The following is a 16,918-nucleotide window of genomic DNA, read 5'->3' as shown; positions in this document are numbered from 1 at the left end:
TAGATCATGTTCTTCTTTAGGAAATCAAGTTATATTAGCCTGTCATCAGCAATCTAGTAATTTATTCCTTGTTTGGTAAATGTACACTTAATTGATCTTGTAAAACCTTACTGTGTCTACAGCCCCTCTGGACCTGGTGTCTTGCCTGATTTCATCACCTTAAGTGCCTCAACAACTTCTACCATAGTTATCAGTTCATCAAACACTGGGAAGTAATGCTTCAGCAAACTGAAGCTTTGTAAAGTGATGCATAATACTTACAAAAAGTTTTATTAATCCTGTCTTAACCTGTCAGTCTTCCTCTCTATTTCTAATCTACGGCATTAATTTCTTTTTTTAGCTGCCACCCATTTCAACAGTCTTTGGGAAGCTGAGACCATCTGGAGAGTACTGCAAGAAAAGTCTGGGTGATCTCTTATGAATGGCAGTTCGGTCTTCAAAAAATGCTAAGGCCCATCTGATATCTAAGTAGTGTAGCATTCTCTCCAGGTCTGAGGTAAGATTTTGGAAGAAAGCATGTAAGACAAAGTCCTCATTGAGGTTAAACACTGAAACATCCTTTGGGAGGAACTAAATGTCTGGGCGAAGGACCACTTTATCCCTATGAAAATGCAGGTAAGAGTTGTTCACTTGTAGAGCACAAAGCTCACTAGCATGCCTGGCTGATGACACTTCATGACGAAAGTTGAACAACATAAAATCACAGGCTCAAGGATCTCTTCAAAAGTTGGGATAGGACAAATTCCAGGCAGGAACAGGAGATGACATAAGTGGATGGATATTATTGTATTCCCACAGAAACATCTTAATCAAGGGGATGGAAAAACAAGAGGGCTTAACTGTCCTATGGAAGAATCATGGAATAGTTGTGGGGTAGGATGCGACAAGATGACAAAACCAAACCCCTTTCGGATAGGGAAACAAGAAAATCCCATACTCTTGGTGTTGAGGCCCGTTAAGTGTCAGTACTGGTGCAGTTCAGGAAGTCAAGGAAAGTCTTCCATTTATATATGTACAAATGCCTTATAGATAGCTTATAAGCAATTTCCAGGATGCTAGGAATGGTGGATGAGAGATCTGCGAGAACTGCATCCATGAAGCAGCCACACACCTTTTGCTTCAGGACTGAAACCACTTTTTGATCATCATCAGAGAGATATTCAATGTAGAGGATTATTTTTTCTCACAAAAATTCTGATATGCCCCATGCAGGCAGTGTAGTTTGAAATTTTTGCTTGAAGAGGCAGGACAATAGATCCTATAGCCCATATTATCAAGCTTCTTCCTTTTACGATATGAGATTCAAGAAAGTGCTGTGTCCATGATAACAGAATTGGGTTTGGGATGTTTCATTCACAATTCATCTGAAGAATCACCTACACAGTAGGGATTCTCAATCTTCCAAGATGTGAGGTGGGGGGCACAAGGAGGGAAAGACTGAAGATACTTTCAGAACCTGGAGAAGGTACGAAAGAAGAGGAAGAACTGCAGGAGTGCGTTCTTGATGCTGGATCTCTTTAAGGATAGGAGTTTTAAAATAGTAGAGTGGGTTGTGGTACTGGAAGGACTGGATTGCCCAGGCTAGTTGGAGCATTTAGTCAGTGAATGACCTAAAATAATGTGTCAGGAATGAGGTATCAGGGTGTGGCATGAGACAATCCAGGGAAATATACAGTTGAGAGACTTTTTCTGCATGGCAGGGGGGTTCGACCAGATGCCCCATGTGGTCTCTTCCAACTCTATTATTCTATGATTTTATGATGGAAGAAGAGATGGAGTCATTATCTGAGTCTTTGTGTCACGACTGCAAAAGTGCTTCAGTGCGAGGTGGAGATGCCTGTGCCAAGGGTATTCTGGTGGGTACACCAGCATCAGGTTGAAACTGGACCATCACATGTTCTCAGGGACTTAGGGGGAGGGAACGATACATATGATGTGAATGACCATGGTTTTAACAAGAAAACTCAGCACAGTTGTAAACCCTGTAATGGTGGCACAACGAACAGGTAGTGTTCATCATAGTACTGCTTTTGCGGTTGACCATAAATGTCATGGGGAGAATAGTACTGGTATTAATAGCTGTGACATCAAAGGCTGTGCAAGCAGGAACTCTACAAGTCCAAGATGAAACAGTACTGACAGCATGGAATATTTTTATCCCCATTTCTAATGAAATGTAAATTTTGTTGCTCATTCACATAGCATAGGAATTCTTTTAGATCTTTTTCCAAACTTTTTTCATTTTTATCAACAAGAGGAAATTGATTTCATCCATAAACTATCTGACACTCACCTCAATTCCAGAACATCTAGAAAAAAAAATGAAAAATACACCACAGATCCCTTCATGACTTCCAGTTCCTCCATCTCCCATTATAAAAACTATCCATCACAGATTGATCATGGGCTCCAGTTCTTCCATCTCCCATTATACAAACAATCAGTTTTTCTTGACTCTGTTTGCTCCTTGTTCTTTAACTAATCCATTAGACAACCTGCCCTCTTTTCCCTTGACTTCTGGTTTGTTTTGAAGTCCTTGATGGAGAAGTCTGTCAAAGCTTTCTAAAGGACCAGGTAAACAGACTACTTAACATTGTTAAAATATACGTGTAGCTGAATTTACCTTTGCAGAATGTAGGTTAATCTTTTTTACCAAAATATAGAGCTCTGCGCTGTCTTTGTGTTTTTTAGCAATTTACATGGAAGAGAAATTAATCTTAAATGGCCTGTATTTTTCTTTCATTTTTTTCAAAAATGACTACTTTTCACTTCCCTCTATAAAGAGCAATTTTAGTCACAAATTATAAATTTGTTTCTAAATTTGCAATTTTTCCTTGTGGTTCTTAATAATTCTCAAACGATTTATTAAATTTTAGTTAATACTCCAAAAGCACAGACAGCAAAGCTTAAAATACGGCCTCAGTATTTTGGATTGTCTTTCTAGAAAGTAATTTCTGGTATGAGGATCAGAAAAACATATTCTGCATTATGATAGAAACAATAATTTATTTGGCCTGATCTCACAAGAAAGCCAGCAGATGAGCTTGCTATTAGAGGGCTTCATAAACAAATTCAGGAAGCAGAATTGGCACTGTTGTGTCCTGGTTCAAGCAATCCAGCATTTGACACTTGGCCCATTTTCTGTAGCATGAAGCAAAGGTCAGAGTGATATGAAGCAAATGAGAAGTGATAAGCAGGTATACAAAGGGGCCAGGAGGAGCCACTGAGGAAGACACATCCAGTGTGCCTGCTCCCATTCCTTTTTTGAGAAACAGTGAGTTAAGAGGGAAGGAGACCAGAAGAAGGAATGTGGATATGTAATATATTCCCAATTTCATAAAGTGAGAACAAATACAAAGCTCAAGGAACGTTGAGAGCAACAATCAGCAACAAAAAATGAGCTGACCAGAATATGCAATGTTACCATAAGATAAGAAACAATGAACATTTACAAAATAAATTCTATACCTTCCATATCAGAGTCTTCAAAGGGATTTAGATCCATTCTGTCAGGATCTACAAATGGATTTGAACGGGAATTAGCCAAGACTTCATCCTCTTCATCCAGGAAATTAAGCTTGTTGATAAGTTCTAAGAAGTCAAGGAAAATACTTTTTAGTTTAGAAACAATTGGAAGAGGACATGGACCGATCAAGTTTAAACTTTAAACAAATACTTTATTCTTTGAAATACTGAAGTATCGCTGGGAAAAGTGAATGGTCAAGTCATAATGAAACATTAAGCTGATGCATACTGTAACACCAATGTTTCTAGCTCAGCACTATGGACAGAATTGTGCAAATGTTTGTTTAATAGGCATTTATTTATCACAAGCTCCCTCTCTATTGCAACAATGACTTTCTAAACTGGGATTTGTAGGGAACCCTAACATTTTAAAAAGCAATGAAAGCTTTCAAAGGTTAGAAAGTTTTATTATAAAGAAACATTTACATGTAACATACAAGCACCATAATGATGTTTTGAAATATCAAGGCAGCAAGTACGTATATATACAGTTGGTGGTCGCTAGCGTCTCATCTACACTGATAATTTGGTCCATTTGCAAACTGGTATTGAAGAAAGTGTGCTGATGACTACATAAAAAATCCTAGAACCAGTTTGAAGCCTGAATGATGACTGCAAAAACCATAGAGCACTGATTTGCATTAAGAGCTTTCTTTCATATATTTTTATGGGAATGTAATATCTAGCTGCCACAGTGTGAAGTTAGCTTCAAACTGCTTTGAATGGTCAATGCAGATGGGGCCTTAATGCTAATGTTTTCTAATGCAGTGCCTAGACAGAACAGGAAACCTGAGACACTGCTCCTTTGCTATTAAAACTTTGAGTCTCACTATTTCTGAGCACTGGTCATACTAGTTGGGCCCAATGGCTGTTGGGATGCAATATTTGCAAGATCACACTTTGGTCATCCCTGGACGATGACGATATCTGTATCATGATTCCATCTGTTATCTGAACTTAGAGGATTGGACACAAATAGAAACCACGAAGATGACAGGTGACAATAAAACACAGACAATTAGAAACAGAAATGAAGGAAGAAAGCTCATAGACCTTCAGAGGAACTGGCTGATTTAGCTGAAAGCATATTTGTGTGCTTTATGCAGTCATCTTGATCTTCATCTAAGCTGCTCAGAGCATTCAACTGGTTTACAAATTCTGTAAACAGAAGCCAGTCAATACAATTGAGAGGGAAGATCATGAAAGGGAAAGAAGTACAAAGCATGCTATTATTAGAACACGAGAAAAATGGAAAGAAATATAGATAGATAGAAAGAACATGTGTTAATATAGGAATACATTTAGGAATCATCACAATTATATATCTTAACTCCTATATGGTGATTTTCCTCAACACTTAATTAAAATAATTGGGGGTTGTATATATTAGGGACAAAAATCTATTTGATTCACAACAAATTAAAGTTGATATTGCATTTAAGGTAACATATTCAAAGCTATTCACCAGTGTTTTCTGATAAAGTTCTATCAATATGACACTACTGACATAAAGAGAGGAACAATAACTTTTCAATACCTGACAGAATGGTTACAATTTTAGCTGTGCTTCAGACAGCAAATATGTTAGATTGGCCCTTAGTTTCACGCAGATGGTTTTCTTCATAATTTGTTGTTATTATTATTATTATCTTAATATTTATATTTTGTGCATTCTGTGTAGCTGCCATTTGCTTAATTGAGATGACATTTACAGAAAGCCAGCCAAAGAACATATCCTATCCACTCAACTTGCATAAGATTAAACAATTGTGGAACTCCAGGAAGCTGTAGCAGTACTCTTCAAAATTCTTAATATTCTTCATATTATTTCTTTTTATAATTGTCTAGCCCAGAAAGGTCTCTATATTTTTATCAACTGCATCAACATGCAGCACACTATGCAACATATAGGACCTGAGGGAGGCAGTGATAAAAAAGTCACTTTTGAGAAAAAGAAAGAAAGATCCTATGGCTCTGGAAACCTCTTGCTCAGTTTCCATCCAATTTAAGCAAAGTCCTGGAAAGAGACAGATTAAGAAAATGCAGAAAATTGATTAATTAGATTCATTTCTGTTTTGCTTTCAACATGTGTTTGGACATGGATGACTATGTCTTGATGGATTTCTGTACACTAGAAAATGAATGAGTGGGCAGGATGGTTGACATGGCCTTCTTGGCTCTCCTCAATGGCTGCCTATCATCTGCTGCCTATCATCCTTCCTGCAGTTTGGAGTGAAACCTCAGCCGGATGGCATAATTTCATATTGTTCGATGCTGACAGAAAATCCAGGCAACAACCACTGGTGAAGATTCATGATGCCATTCTCAACCTACACGCACCAGAAGTCAAAACTACCATGTCCTGATCGAACTTTGGAGTATTTTCTGATCCTATAAGAATTTCAATGCAGCAGCAGTATTAAACAATATAGCTAGATGAAGCGATATGCTAGGTGAAGTCTTATGTAATTTTGAACTTTGTGGTCCTAAAATATTGGCATACAGGGTTACATTTTTCTGGAGACCATGGGATTTATTGTTCAGACGGATCGCTTTCTTCTGATTATGGCAGTTTCAGAGGTCATCTTTATCAAAGCAGACTGAGAAGACCAGAGCCTAGTCTTTCAAGTCCACCTTTCATGCTCCTGCTTCTTAAAAGAAATCTTCAGTGACCCATTAGAACTCTAATAAACGTTACAATGTAGAGACACACTCTTCCTAAGTTTGCACATAGTCTTGTTTGTTGCTCTCTTATCAAGAGATCAGACGGGACATAGATATTTACATGATTTGTTATCAAATGCAGAAAATATGATTTTGAAGAGCATTTTCCCATGCTGATTCACATTTTAAATGTTATTTTGAATTTTTGATTATTTTACACAAGCAATAATTTTTCATTATGTTGCATATTGTATTAATCCAAGATTTTTAAACAAAGTTTTTTTGCATAACAATTATTGTTTGTTTATATGCATTGTATTTATTTATTTATTTATTTATTTATTTATTTATACCATTTCTACCCTGCCCTTCTCACCCCTGAGGGAGGACTCAGGGTGGCTAACACAGGCAACAATTCAATGCCAACAGTATCAATAACAATATAAACCAACAATATAAAATCCTATAACATAACAATCAAACAGTGATATTAATTAAAATTATATAATCACATAGAACAAATCACATAATCACAAGTCATATAGCCGTTTCCAATTTTCATAACAATCCTATTGTCCTATTTTTGGCAAGGTTTTGGAATTTGTAGTAGTTTTCTAGTTCCAGAAGTTTCTTGATGACAGTAATTATTTAGATCTGTGTCAATCTAGTTTTGTAACTGCTTATGGGATGAATATCACTTTGGTGGGTGACCTACACTGGGAACTGGAGAGTGGGAGTGTGTTCTTGTAGGTTCTGCTGAACTATTAAGTAGCTATCATTACCATAGAGCAGGGGTCCTCAAGCTTTTTAAACAGAGGGCCAGGTCACAGTCTCTCAAACTGTTGGAGAGTCAGATTATAATTTGAAAAAACTATGAATGAATTCCTATGCACAGTGCACATATCTTATTTGTAGTGCAAAAACACTTTAAAACAATGCAATAATTAAAATGAAGAACAATTTTAACAAATATAAACTTATTAGTATTTCAATGGGAAGTGTGGACCGGCTTTTGGCTGATGAGGCAGGATTGTTGTTGTTGTTGTGTGCTTTCAAGTCATTTCAGACTTAGGTTGATCTTGAGTGAAGGCTGGGTAAATAACCTTGGAGGGCTGTATCTGGCCCCCGGGCCTTATTTGAGGACCCCTGCCATAGACCATGGTATCCTTCTGGGCTTCCTGCAGCAATTCCAGTCCTTCTTTGTGGTGCTGGAGATATTTTTTATTGCTTTTGATTTTGTTCCTCATGTTGTTAACATCTACATGAAACTGGGAGAAGTCATCCAGAGTTTTGGCATTTGGTGACACCAATTGATTGATTACACCCAATTTCCTCCCTCTTTTTCTGATTTGAAGGAAGCTGTCTTAATGTCGAACCAATGTCTGCTGTCAGTAATTGATGATAGCAAATAAACTGAAACTTAATTAAACACAAAAAAGGTGCTTCTCGTTAGTCAACTGGCAGATCAGGGCACAGAGATATTGCATTAGAACAGCTAAAACTAATGTACCAGCTGTGACTGTTTCTTGAGACATTAGAAATGGCTATTGTGATACATGCCTTGGTTACAACCTGTTTGAACTACCATAATGCATATTTTGTGGGGTTGATTTAGAAACTGTTTGGAAACAGATCCAAAAAACTGCAATAAAAATACAGATATAACTTGCTAGGTACTGATTTGTGCAGTTCATGATATTTAAAGCCCTGTATGGCTTAGATTCAGAAAGAGCCTGACAGAAATTAACCTTCTTCATCCCACCATCTACACAGGCTCACTTGGAGAGAACACCAAATAGAGCATGCTCAGTGGCTGCTCCCACTCTCTGTAATTCCTTCCATGGGAGGCTAGCCCTGTTTTCCTTTTGCTGACAGAAGTGAGCTTATTACACCTATAATAAACTCACTCGCTGGTTGCCAATTAGTTTCCAGGCAAAGTGTTGGTTATAACCATTAAAGACCTACATGGTTTGGGCTCAGGTTATCTACAGAATCGCTTTCTCCCGCACAATCCACCCCAGGGCACTTGGGTCCTCTGGGTGATGCTTACTCCAACCAGTCAGAACCTGACTGGCAACCGTCAAGCAGAAGACGTTTTCATTAGCCACTCCAAGACACCAAATGAGCTGTCAGATTTCAAGACACAATTGAACACTTATCTGTTATAGCAGTCCTACCCAGTCAATTGAGACTGTGCATTTTAATAGTATTATATTTTATCTGGATATTTTAAGTATGTTATACTCCACCTTGAGGTGTGAGGAGAGGTGGGGAACAAATTGTTGTTGTTGTTCAAGCAGGCTTTTAATGTTTAAACATAGAGACTTCTAATTGGGATGTGTTTTTAGTTATAGACTACTGCAACGCTCTCTACGTGGGATTGCCTCTGAAGACTGCCCAGAAGCTACAATTAGTCCAACGAGCAGCAGCCAGATTACTAACAGGAGCGGGGTACAGGGAGCATGCTATTCCTCTGTTGCGCCAGCTCCACTGGCTGCCAATTAGCTTCCGAGCATAATTCAAAGTGCTGGTGTTGACCTATAAATCCCTAAACGACTCCGGCCCAGTTTACCTGTCCGAATGGATTCTCCCCTATGAACCATCAAGATTGTTAAGATAGTCTGGAGGGGCCCTGCTCTCGGTCCCACATCCTCGCAAGCGCGTCTGGTGGGGACAAGGGACAGGGCCTTCTCGGTGGTGGCCCCTTGGCTCTGAAACTCTCTCCCATTGGAGATTAGAACTGCCCCTTCCCTCCTGACCTTTAGAAAGTTGGTGAAAACCTGGCTCTGGAACCTGGCATTTGATGAGTGAGTCAATAACCCTTGACCACACGGACGGATGGTGATGAATTGTGATTTTATTCTGACGACTTGGCCTTATGTAATTATATGATTGTATTTTAATGTGTTTTATATTAGAGTTTTATAGGATGTGATGTTTTAACTATTGTGTATGAACTCCTCTGTTGTAAACCGGCCTGAGTCCCTCGTCGGAGGTGAGAAGACCGGCATATAAAAGTTCTAAATAAATATATAAAATAAATTATTCTTCAACATCTGTTTGTTTTTAAAAATGTTAAATGAATGTCTTTTAAATGTTAAGTGTTTGATGTGGTGAGTTTGTGAGTCATTCTGGATTCCACTCTAGGAGACAACCAGCAGACAAATGAAACCAATCTATCAATTAACAGTAAAGACACACTTTTTCATCAACAACTAAAAATATTCATGCATTTTTGCATCCCTGGCAGCCAAATGACATTGAAAAGTTAGGAATGATTGCATGATGACAATTTGCCACAGTCATATTTTAAGTCTCTCTACAGCTGATCATGACGACCAGAAGTGCCTACCACCACAAACAGTTGCCATATGCATGTCACAGGCTGGTGTTTACAATCTATATCAAGCAACTTTGTATGTTGGAAAATATAAACAATATATTGCCCACAGCTGCCCTTTATTTGGGAGAAGTAGGACAAACCTGTAATTTTTGCTGCCTTTTCTTCCTGGTTTACTCTATTCTCTTCATCATCTTCATTATCTTCTTCAAAATCATCTAAATTTCCAATATCTGCTTGTTTCATGCTCATCAGACTTGCAAGGCTTTGCATGTCTTCATCCCTTAACAACAATAAAAACATATTATTCTTACTGTTCATTGCTATTAGGCCAATACAAATAAGCTGTGGACACCAGTAATACTAGTCATAATTTCTTGCCACACAGTACCCATTAATCCAATCAATTTCATCTCCATTTATTTGCATCCTGGATGGCAACTTGTTGTCTCTGACTGGACTCAATCTCTTCCCCAAAATTAATGTTTTTTTTAATCTATGTGTGTGCTATAGATAACAACTGCACAAAGTAAGTCCATATTGTACTTTCATATTGTTTTAGGACAGAACTTTCCAAAATTTGATGACACACTTTTTAGACATTTATCCTTTTGAGACATGATAATTGAGTTTAACTAGCAAACTGGAGGTTAAATCAACTCCTTTTAAGAGTTTCATACAATATATATGATATAATGTAATGTAATGTAATGCAATGCAATCTATCTATCTATCTATCTATCTATCTATCTATAAATGCTCTGTGCGTAATGAGTACCTTAAAGACAAAAGAACCAATGAACAAAATCACACCAAATTTGGCAACAAAATGTCTCACAACACAAAGAGTGACCATCACTCAAAAAAAATATGATTTTGTCATTTGGGAGTTGTAGTTGCTGGGATTTATAGTCCACCTATAATCAAAGAACATTCTGAACTCCATCAATGATGGAATTGAACCAAACTTGGCACACAGAACTCCTATAACCAACAGAAAATACTGGAAGTGTTTTGGTGGGTATTGACCTTGAATTTGGGAGTTGTAGTTCACCTACATCCAGAGAGCACTATGGACTCAAACAATGATGGATCTGGACCAAACTTGCCACAAGAACTCAATACGCCCAAATATGAAACAGATGGAGTTTGGGGGAAATAGACCTTGACATTTGGGAGTTGTAGTTACTGGGATTTATAGTTCCCCTACAATCAAAGAGCGTTCTGAACCCCACCAACAATAGAATTAGGTCAAACTTCCCACACAGAACCCCCATGACCAACAGAAAATACTCAAGGCCATCCAGTCCAACTCCCTTCACGGGGGCAAGAAAACATAATGAAAGCCCTCCTGACAAAGAGCCATCCAGCCATAGATATAGATATGATTCACATACAGAGAGATATAGTATCATAGATTTGAAAGGGACCCCTAAAGAAGGTCAATGATATGTTGCATGTTCTAGAGTAGGCAAACCAGACGCTCTCCACATCAGCACTGACAAAGAAACAGCAAGCAATGCTGTTTACCCACAAGCAGAAAGACATTACATATATTACAAACCAACACTTTCTCATTTCTTTATTTTCCAGATCATCAGACTGGGCCACAGCAACGTGTGGTAGGGGACAGCTAGTACAATATAAATGAGGTTTGGGGGTATCTTCCCAACCTAACAAAGTATAGATTGCCAGAAAGGCCAGTGGGGTCTCCTTCTCTGGAGGTTTTTAAATTGAGGTTGGATGGCTGTCTGTTGAGAGGGCTTTGACTGTGTTTTCCTGATTAAAGGGGGTTGGCCTGGATGCCCTCTGGGGGTGTCTTTCAACTCTGCACTCCCCTTCCCCCTACAACCAGCATTTATTATTTAGTTATTTATTTTCAATATTTATACATTTTCCACCCTTCTCACCCTGAAAGGACTTAGGGCGGATCACAGAACACATACATGGCAAACATTCAATGCCATTAAACAGACAGGACAGACAACAGATAGAGGTATAGGTTGACATTTTCCCAACTTTGGCATTCTGGAGGTTGTGCTTGTTTCTGGCCACAGGGGGTGCTGTCACATTAGGAGGACTTAGCCTTCAGCCAGGCAAAAAACTTAGCTCTCCTTTTCTCCATCCAGCTGGGCAAAGAGCCTAGTTCTCCTTTTGGCTGCCAGAAAGGTTTAGTTCTCTCCCCTCTTTGCTTCCCCCACCCCCCATGGCTTGGGCCGGGGCGCTGAGGACAACAAAAAGGAGGAAGGCTTCAGGCTTGGCAATGCCTGATTAGCTACCCACTGCTGCTGTTGCTCTCGCTGGTAACTCCTTCTCCTCTACAGTTAGCCAGCTTGCTCCCTCACTCTTGCCCCTCTTGTGAGGGCAAGAGTGGGGGGAGCCTTTTTCATGTAATAGACTTGTAGACAACAGGCAGCACACTAGTGTGTCGTGGGACACAATCTGGAAGGCTCTGTATCAGGAGATTGGGCACCTGAAGACCAAGATGAAATTGCAGTAGGAATTCCCAACTCAAATTTTATTTTCTTAGTGAAATGTGCTACAGGAGCCTACTGTGTGTGAGTGAATGATAATCAACTGAAACAAATATTAACAGAGAATAATCTCACGATCTGGAAATGCAAACACACTTTGTTGCAATATTTAAAAAACAAAATTAATGCAAGAGTTCATAACAGCACAAAGAACTTACGTTGCTTTTCCTTCCCTCAGAAAAATACATGATAAAGAAAACTGCAGGGTGGCAGATAAAACTTTCTTAGACAAAGGCTTGAATTTCAACTTGACATCTGTCTGTGTAGGCATTGGACTGGCATATTGCTTCATGTTAATATTGCTTGTAGCAAGAGCTTTCCGGCGTCCAGAAGGAGATTCCTAAAACAAGATATCAATCATTATGAAGTAATATGATTAAAATCAAATATTTTCATACAATGAGTCATTGGTTAATTATTTGATGCACACTGTCTTTCTTCTATGATTTCCAAAGTGTTCTCCAATCTTGGCACTGAAAAATAAGATCAGTGTTCATACTTTACAACATGTAGCATGTAACAAATTAGGTTACAGCTGAGCAAAAAATAATACAAGGTAAGTGGTATTCGAAAAGCTACAAATGCTGCAGGTTTACATACAAAAGGAGTTTAAAAAGAGGTGTAAGGGTTTTCACTGTTTTCATAACACACCCAGACATTCATCTTGGCATTGGGATAAAAAGATGTAACTTTTCAAAATTCAGCACAATAGCAGATCAGTATTGTTCTTATTGATACACAGAAATTGAATTCCCTGCTCACATTTTTCCTTTAAAATATGTCCGGACTTCTGAGCTAATCTTCATTGACCATCAGTGGCAACAAGAGGAAAGAAAATGTCATATATCTTTAACTGAACTCCATATGAACTATTTGCATATCCTTAAGTATTCATTCTGTGGGGATCTACATTCTTCTCAAGGGCTTGTTGCATTTTAAAAATTAACTCATATTATCTACATACAGCAATAATTTTGGTTCATACTTCTATGCATAATCTTACAGGAAGATTAATACTCATTCCCCCAAAACCTTAAGGTATTCTTTGATCTGCCTTTGATTAGGTAGTTCCAAAGAACTGGCCCTTTAATACCCAAATTCTGGCACTTTAGCATGGCTCTCAGCTCTACAATCCTGACATTATAAATCCCAAGAATTTTACTCTCCCATCCCTGCCACTGAATTTTGCACTTTCCCTTAGCTCTATCTAGGAATGGTCTATCAGACCCTTGGAACTCAGCACTTTTATTGCTCCCATGGCACTGTTTTCATTGAATCATAGAGTTGGAAGAAACCTCGTGGGCCATCCAGTCCAACCCCCTGCCAAGAAGCAGGAAAACTGCATTCAAAGCACCCCTGATAGATGGCCATCCAGCCTCTGTTTAAAAGCTTCCAAAAAAGGAGCCTCCATCACACTCTGGGGCAGAGAGTTCCACCGCTGAACAGCTCTCACAGTCAGGAAGTTCTTCCTAATGGAATCTCCTTTCTTGTAATTTGAAGCCATTGTTCTGCATCCTAGTCTCCAGGGCAGCAGAAAACAAGCTTGCTCCCTCCTCCCTGTGACTTCCTCTCGTATACTTATATATGGCTATCACGTCTCCTCTCAGCCTTCACTTCTTCAGGTTAAACATGCCCAGCTCTTTATGCCGCTCCTCATGGGACTTGTTCTCCAGACCCTTGATCATTTTAGTTGCCTTCCTCTGGACACATTCCAACCTATCAACATCTCCCTTCAATCGTGGTGCCCAGAACTGGACACAGTATTCCAGGCGTGGTCTAATCATGATGTTTTTGTGTGTGATATGTTTCTGTTTTGTTTTTATTTTATTGCATTACATTTTAATTCTGTGCTCTCTGGGCTAGTCCCTTTGTAAGCTGTTCCGAGTCCCTTTGGGGAGATGGAGGCGGGGTATAAAAATAAAGTTATTATTATTTGAAACACAGCAAGATGAGTCCACAGCAGACACTCTGCTGTATTGGATCACATGTCGGACACTTCCTAACTGTCTAGGACTGTGTGATGTATCAGGGGATAATGTGAGCACATCCCAGTAAGGTGGCGTTTTGCAGCTGGCAGATGGTAATCCTGTAATCGCCAATTGTGTTTAAGTGCAGGCCAAGGCCTTTAGGCACTGCACCCAGGGTGCCGATCACTACTGGGACCACCTTTACTGGTTGTTGTTGTTGTTATTGTTGTTATTTGATTACATATTATACTCTGACATTCTGCTTGGCAAAAAAAATCAGGTATCTTCAGGATGCTTGAATGCTTGATAATGCTAATATACATTATTCAAAGGCAATAACAGTGGCATGATCTTCCTATTTAGATAATATTTAATTAATGGCTAAGAGAATGGGCCAGCTTGAATAATCTTTGTGATTCCCCATGAATGTTGAGGGAAGGTGACCATAGATCAATAAGCTTGCACATGTTTTTATTTACGATGCACATAACTATGATAAACTGTTATGATATAAAGGTCCATCAGACGACTGGATATACCATATTTCTCAAAATCTACTGTACTCAACAAATACAATATTACAATGAATTATACAGGATTAATATGTAACATTAAATCAACTACAAATCATGTAAAAGGTTTAAATGAGTACAATGCAAGTCTCAGCAGGGAAGCTCATAATATATCCAACATCTATTATAGGGGTCCACAAACTTTTCAAACAGAGGGCCAGATCATAGTCCCTCAAACTGTTGGACGGCCAGATTATAATTTGAAAAAACAAAAACATGAATGAATTCCTATGCACACTGCACGTATCTTATTTGTAATGGAAAAAACACTGAAAAACAATAAATAATTAAAATGAATAACAATTTTGACAAATATAAACTTATAGGTTTTTCAATGGGAAGTGTGGGCCTGCTTTTGGCTGATGAGATAGGATTGTTGTTGTTGGGTGCTTTCAAATAATTTCAGACTTAGGTTGACCCTGAGAGAGGGCCGGGTAAATGAGCTTGGAGGGCCACATCTATATTGAGGACTCCTGATTTATAACAACAACATGATAGTTGCTAAACAGTTCACTAAGAGATCCAAACTGTAAGACAATTCAATTAAAACATACACCAAAAAACATACATCCTGTCTTCAAACAACAGAAAAAGAGATTTCAACTTTGAAGAGTTTACAGACAAGAAATTAAAATCTCTTTGACCTCCTTAAAAAGGAATAACAAAGATAACAATTTGGCAATTTAATCAGAATTATTCTGATTATTTTAATAGGAAAAGCACAATCTGCAAACATAGTAAACAGAATGCCTCTTTCCTTCCTGTTCCTGCAACTTGGGTCAGGATTCAACATATAGACTTTAGTAGCAAATGGGTGAGACTAGCAGAACCTGGTAGAACATATTCAATCCATAGCAACTGGAGCTTCAGAGGACAAGAAAATGACTGATGCATTTGAAAACTCCTGCTTTTTCAGTTAGCAAGGGTTGGGCAGGCTGCATGGGAGGCAAGCAGGAATAAATTTGGGAAATTGGTTTATTATTTGGCTTTACTATTTATTTAACTCTTCTACCACCTCTTCGATTGGGTCACTGCTCCTCAAAGTTGATGTCCCATGATGAATCCAGGACAACATCCGTCTCTTGGACAATGACACTGAAGCACAGACTGAGACTGCGCACTTTTAAACAATGGAATATTCCTAATATGCATTTTCAGCTATTTCAGTGTTTGAAGACATAGCATATGAGTCTTTATGGGAACGTGATAGGTTGCAAAAAGAAGATGAGAGATTCTTTTTCATTTTCATGTAAAGAAGAATAACACGTTTAAAGATCAATACTGCCTCTAGACAGAAACTGGAAGCTGTCTTCTGGTGGCTCAGTTCTTTAGCAAAATACCAACAATGTGGGCAGGGCAAAGTGGAGACTTTCACTGTAAGAACAATAGGGAACTAATGAAGCGTAAACATTTCCTTAAAACGATGGTAGGCACACCTTAGTAACGAATCAACATTCCCTGGTATTACAAACAAGCACTCTTTTGATGGAACTGGTAGAGGCAGGACAGTCAGTTCTTTAGTTGGGTGTTAAGACAGTATAACCATAGCTGAAATTGTCTGGCTTTGGGTTTTGCTATTCTCGAAATTTGCATATGATCTTTAGATTTTGTCTTCCCTTTGTTTGGAAAGGAAAGTATATGTTATGAACCAGACAGAATGACTCACTGGGAATGGAAAGGGGAACGTGGATTCCAATCCATGCATTTCCTAAGGGGCCTCAAGCCTGTCTACACCTGTCATCCCAACCTACCTCACCCTTAGAGGAAAGGTAGGATGAATATGATATTTAAAAACCTGACTATTTTACCATTCAGCAAGTTAGAACGATTTTTTTCTTAGCTTTTCCCAAATCATTAACTGCCCATTTGGAGAAGAAAAAATAATACCTTTACAATAAAGCATAACAATAAATGTATAAGCAAGGGTTCGTGATCCTTTATAGCTGTCCAGTTTTTTGGAAGCTGATCATCATTCCCAGGTCCACGTATTTGAGTCAAATATATGCTCGGGAATTCTCCCACTGCTGTAAGAGGAACTTCCATCTTGAATATTGATACAGTAACAGCACATTTAAAATGTGTTTTGTCCATATTATTGAACTGACATTATGTATGGGATGCATTGTGTATTTAATTGATATTATCATTCCAAGGCAGTGGCATCTCCAGCTCATCCCCTGTTTGGGTATCAGCCAGCACGTCAATGACTTAAATCAAGAAATAGTTTTCTAAGATCTACAGAGACACTTGCTGGAACACCTCAGCAAGCGAGAGTCCAAAAGTGGAAGGGTCAAACCCAGAACCTCAATCAGTGGC

The 16,918-nt window shown here is 38.6% G+C and overlaps 1 protein-coding gene across 4 annotated transcripts in view; it reads right to left on the bottom strand.

Moving 5' to 3' along the window:
• The window catches only part of EHBP1 (EH domain binding protein 1), a 265,747-nt gene that overhangs the window by 171,899 nt on the left and 76,930 nt on the right, over positions 1-16,918 (bottom strand). For 2 of the 4 annotated variants that reach the window (XM_060784566.2, XM_060784585.2), the window contains exons 6-9: positions 12,222-12,403; positions 9,673-9,812; positions 4,579-4,683; positions 3,469-3,591 (exon numbers count right to left, since the gene is read on the bottom strand). In XM_060784566.2, the coding sequence (XP_060640549.2) occupies positions 3,469-3,591; positions 4,579-4,683; positions 9,673-9,812; positions 12,222-12,403 (550 nt within the window). The remainder of the gene's footprint in view (positions 1-3,468; positions 3,592-4,578; positions 4,684-9,672; positions 9,813-12,221; positions 12,404-16,918) is intronic. The other 2 variants (XM_060784575.2, XM_060784592.2) reach the window with 1 other exon arrangement.

The sequence above is a fragment of the Anolis sagrei genome, chromosome 1, assembly GCF_037176765.1.
Source record: "Anolis sagrei isolate rAnoSag1 chromosome 1, rAnoSag1.mat, whole genome shotgun sequence".
Classification (NCBI taxonomy): Eukaryota; Metazoa; Chordata; class Lepidosauria; order Squamata; family Dactyloidae; genus Anolis; species Anolis sagrei.
This window is presented reverse-complemented; position numbering and strand designations above follow the sequence as displayed.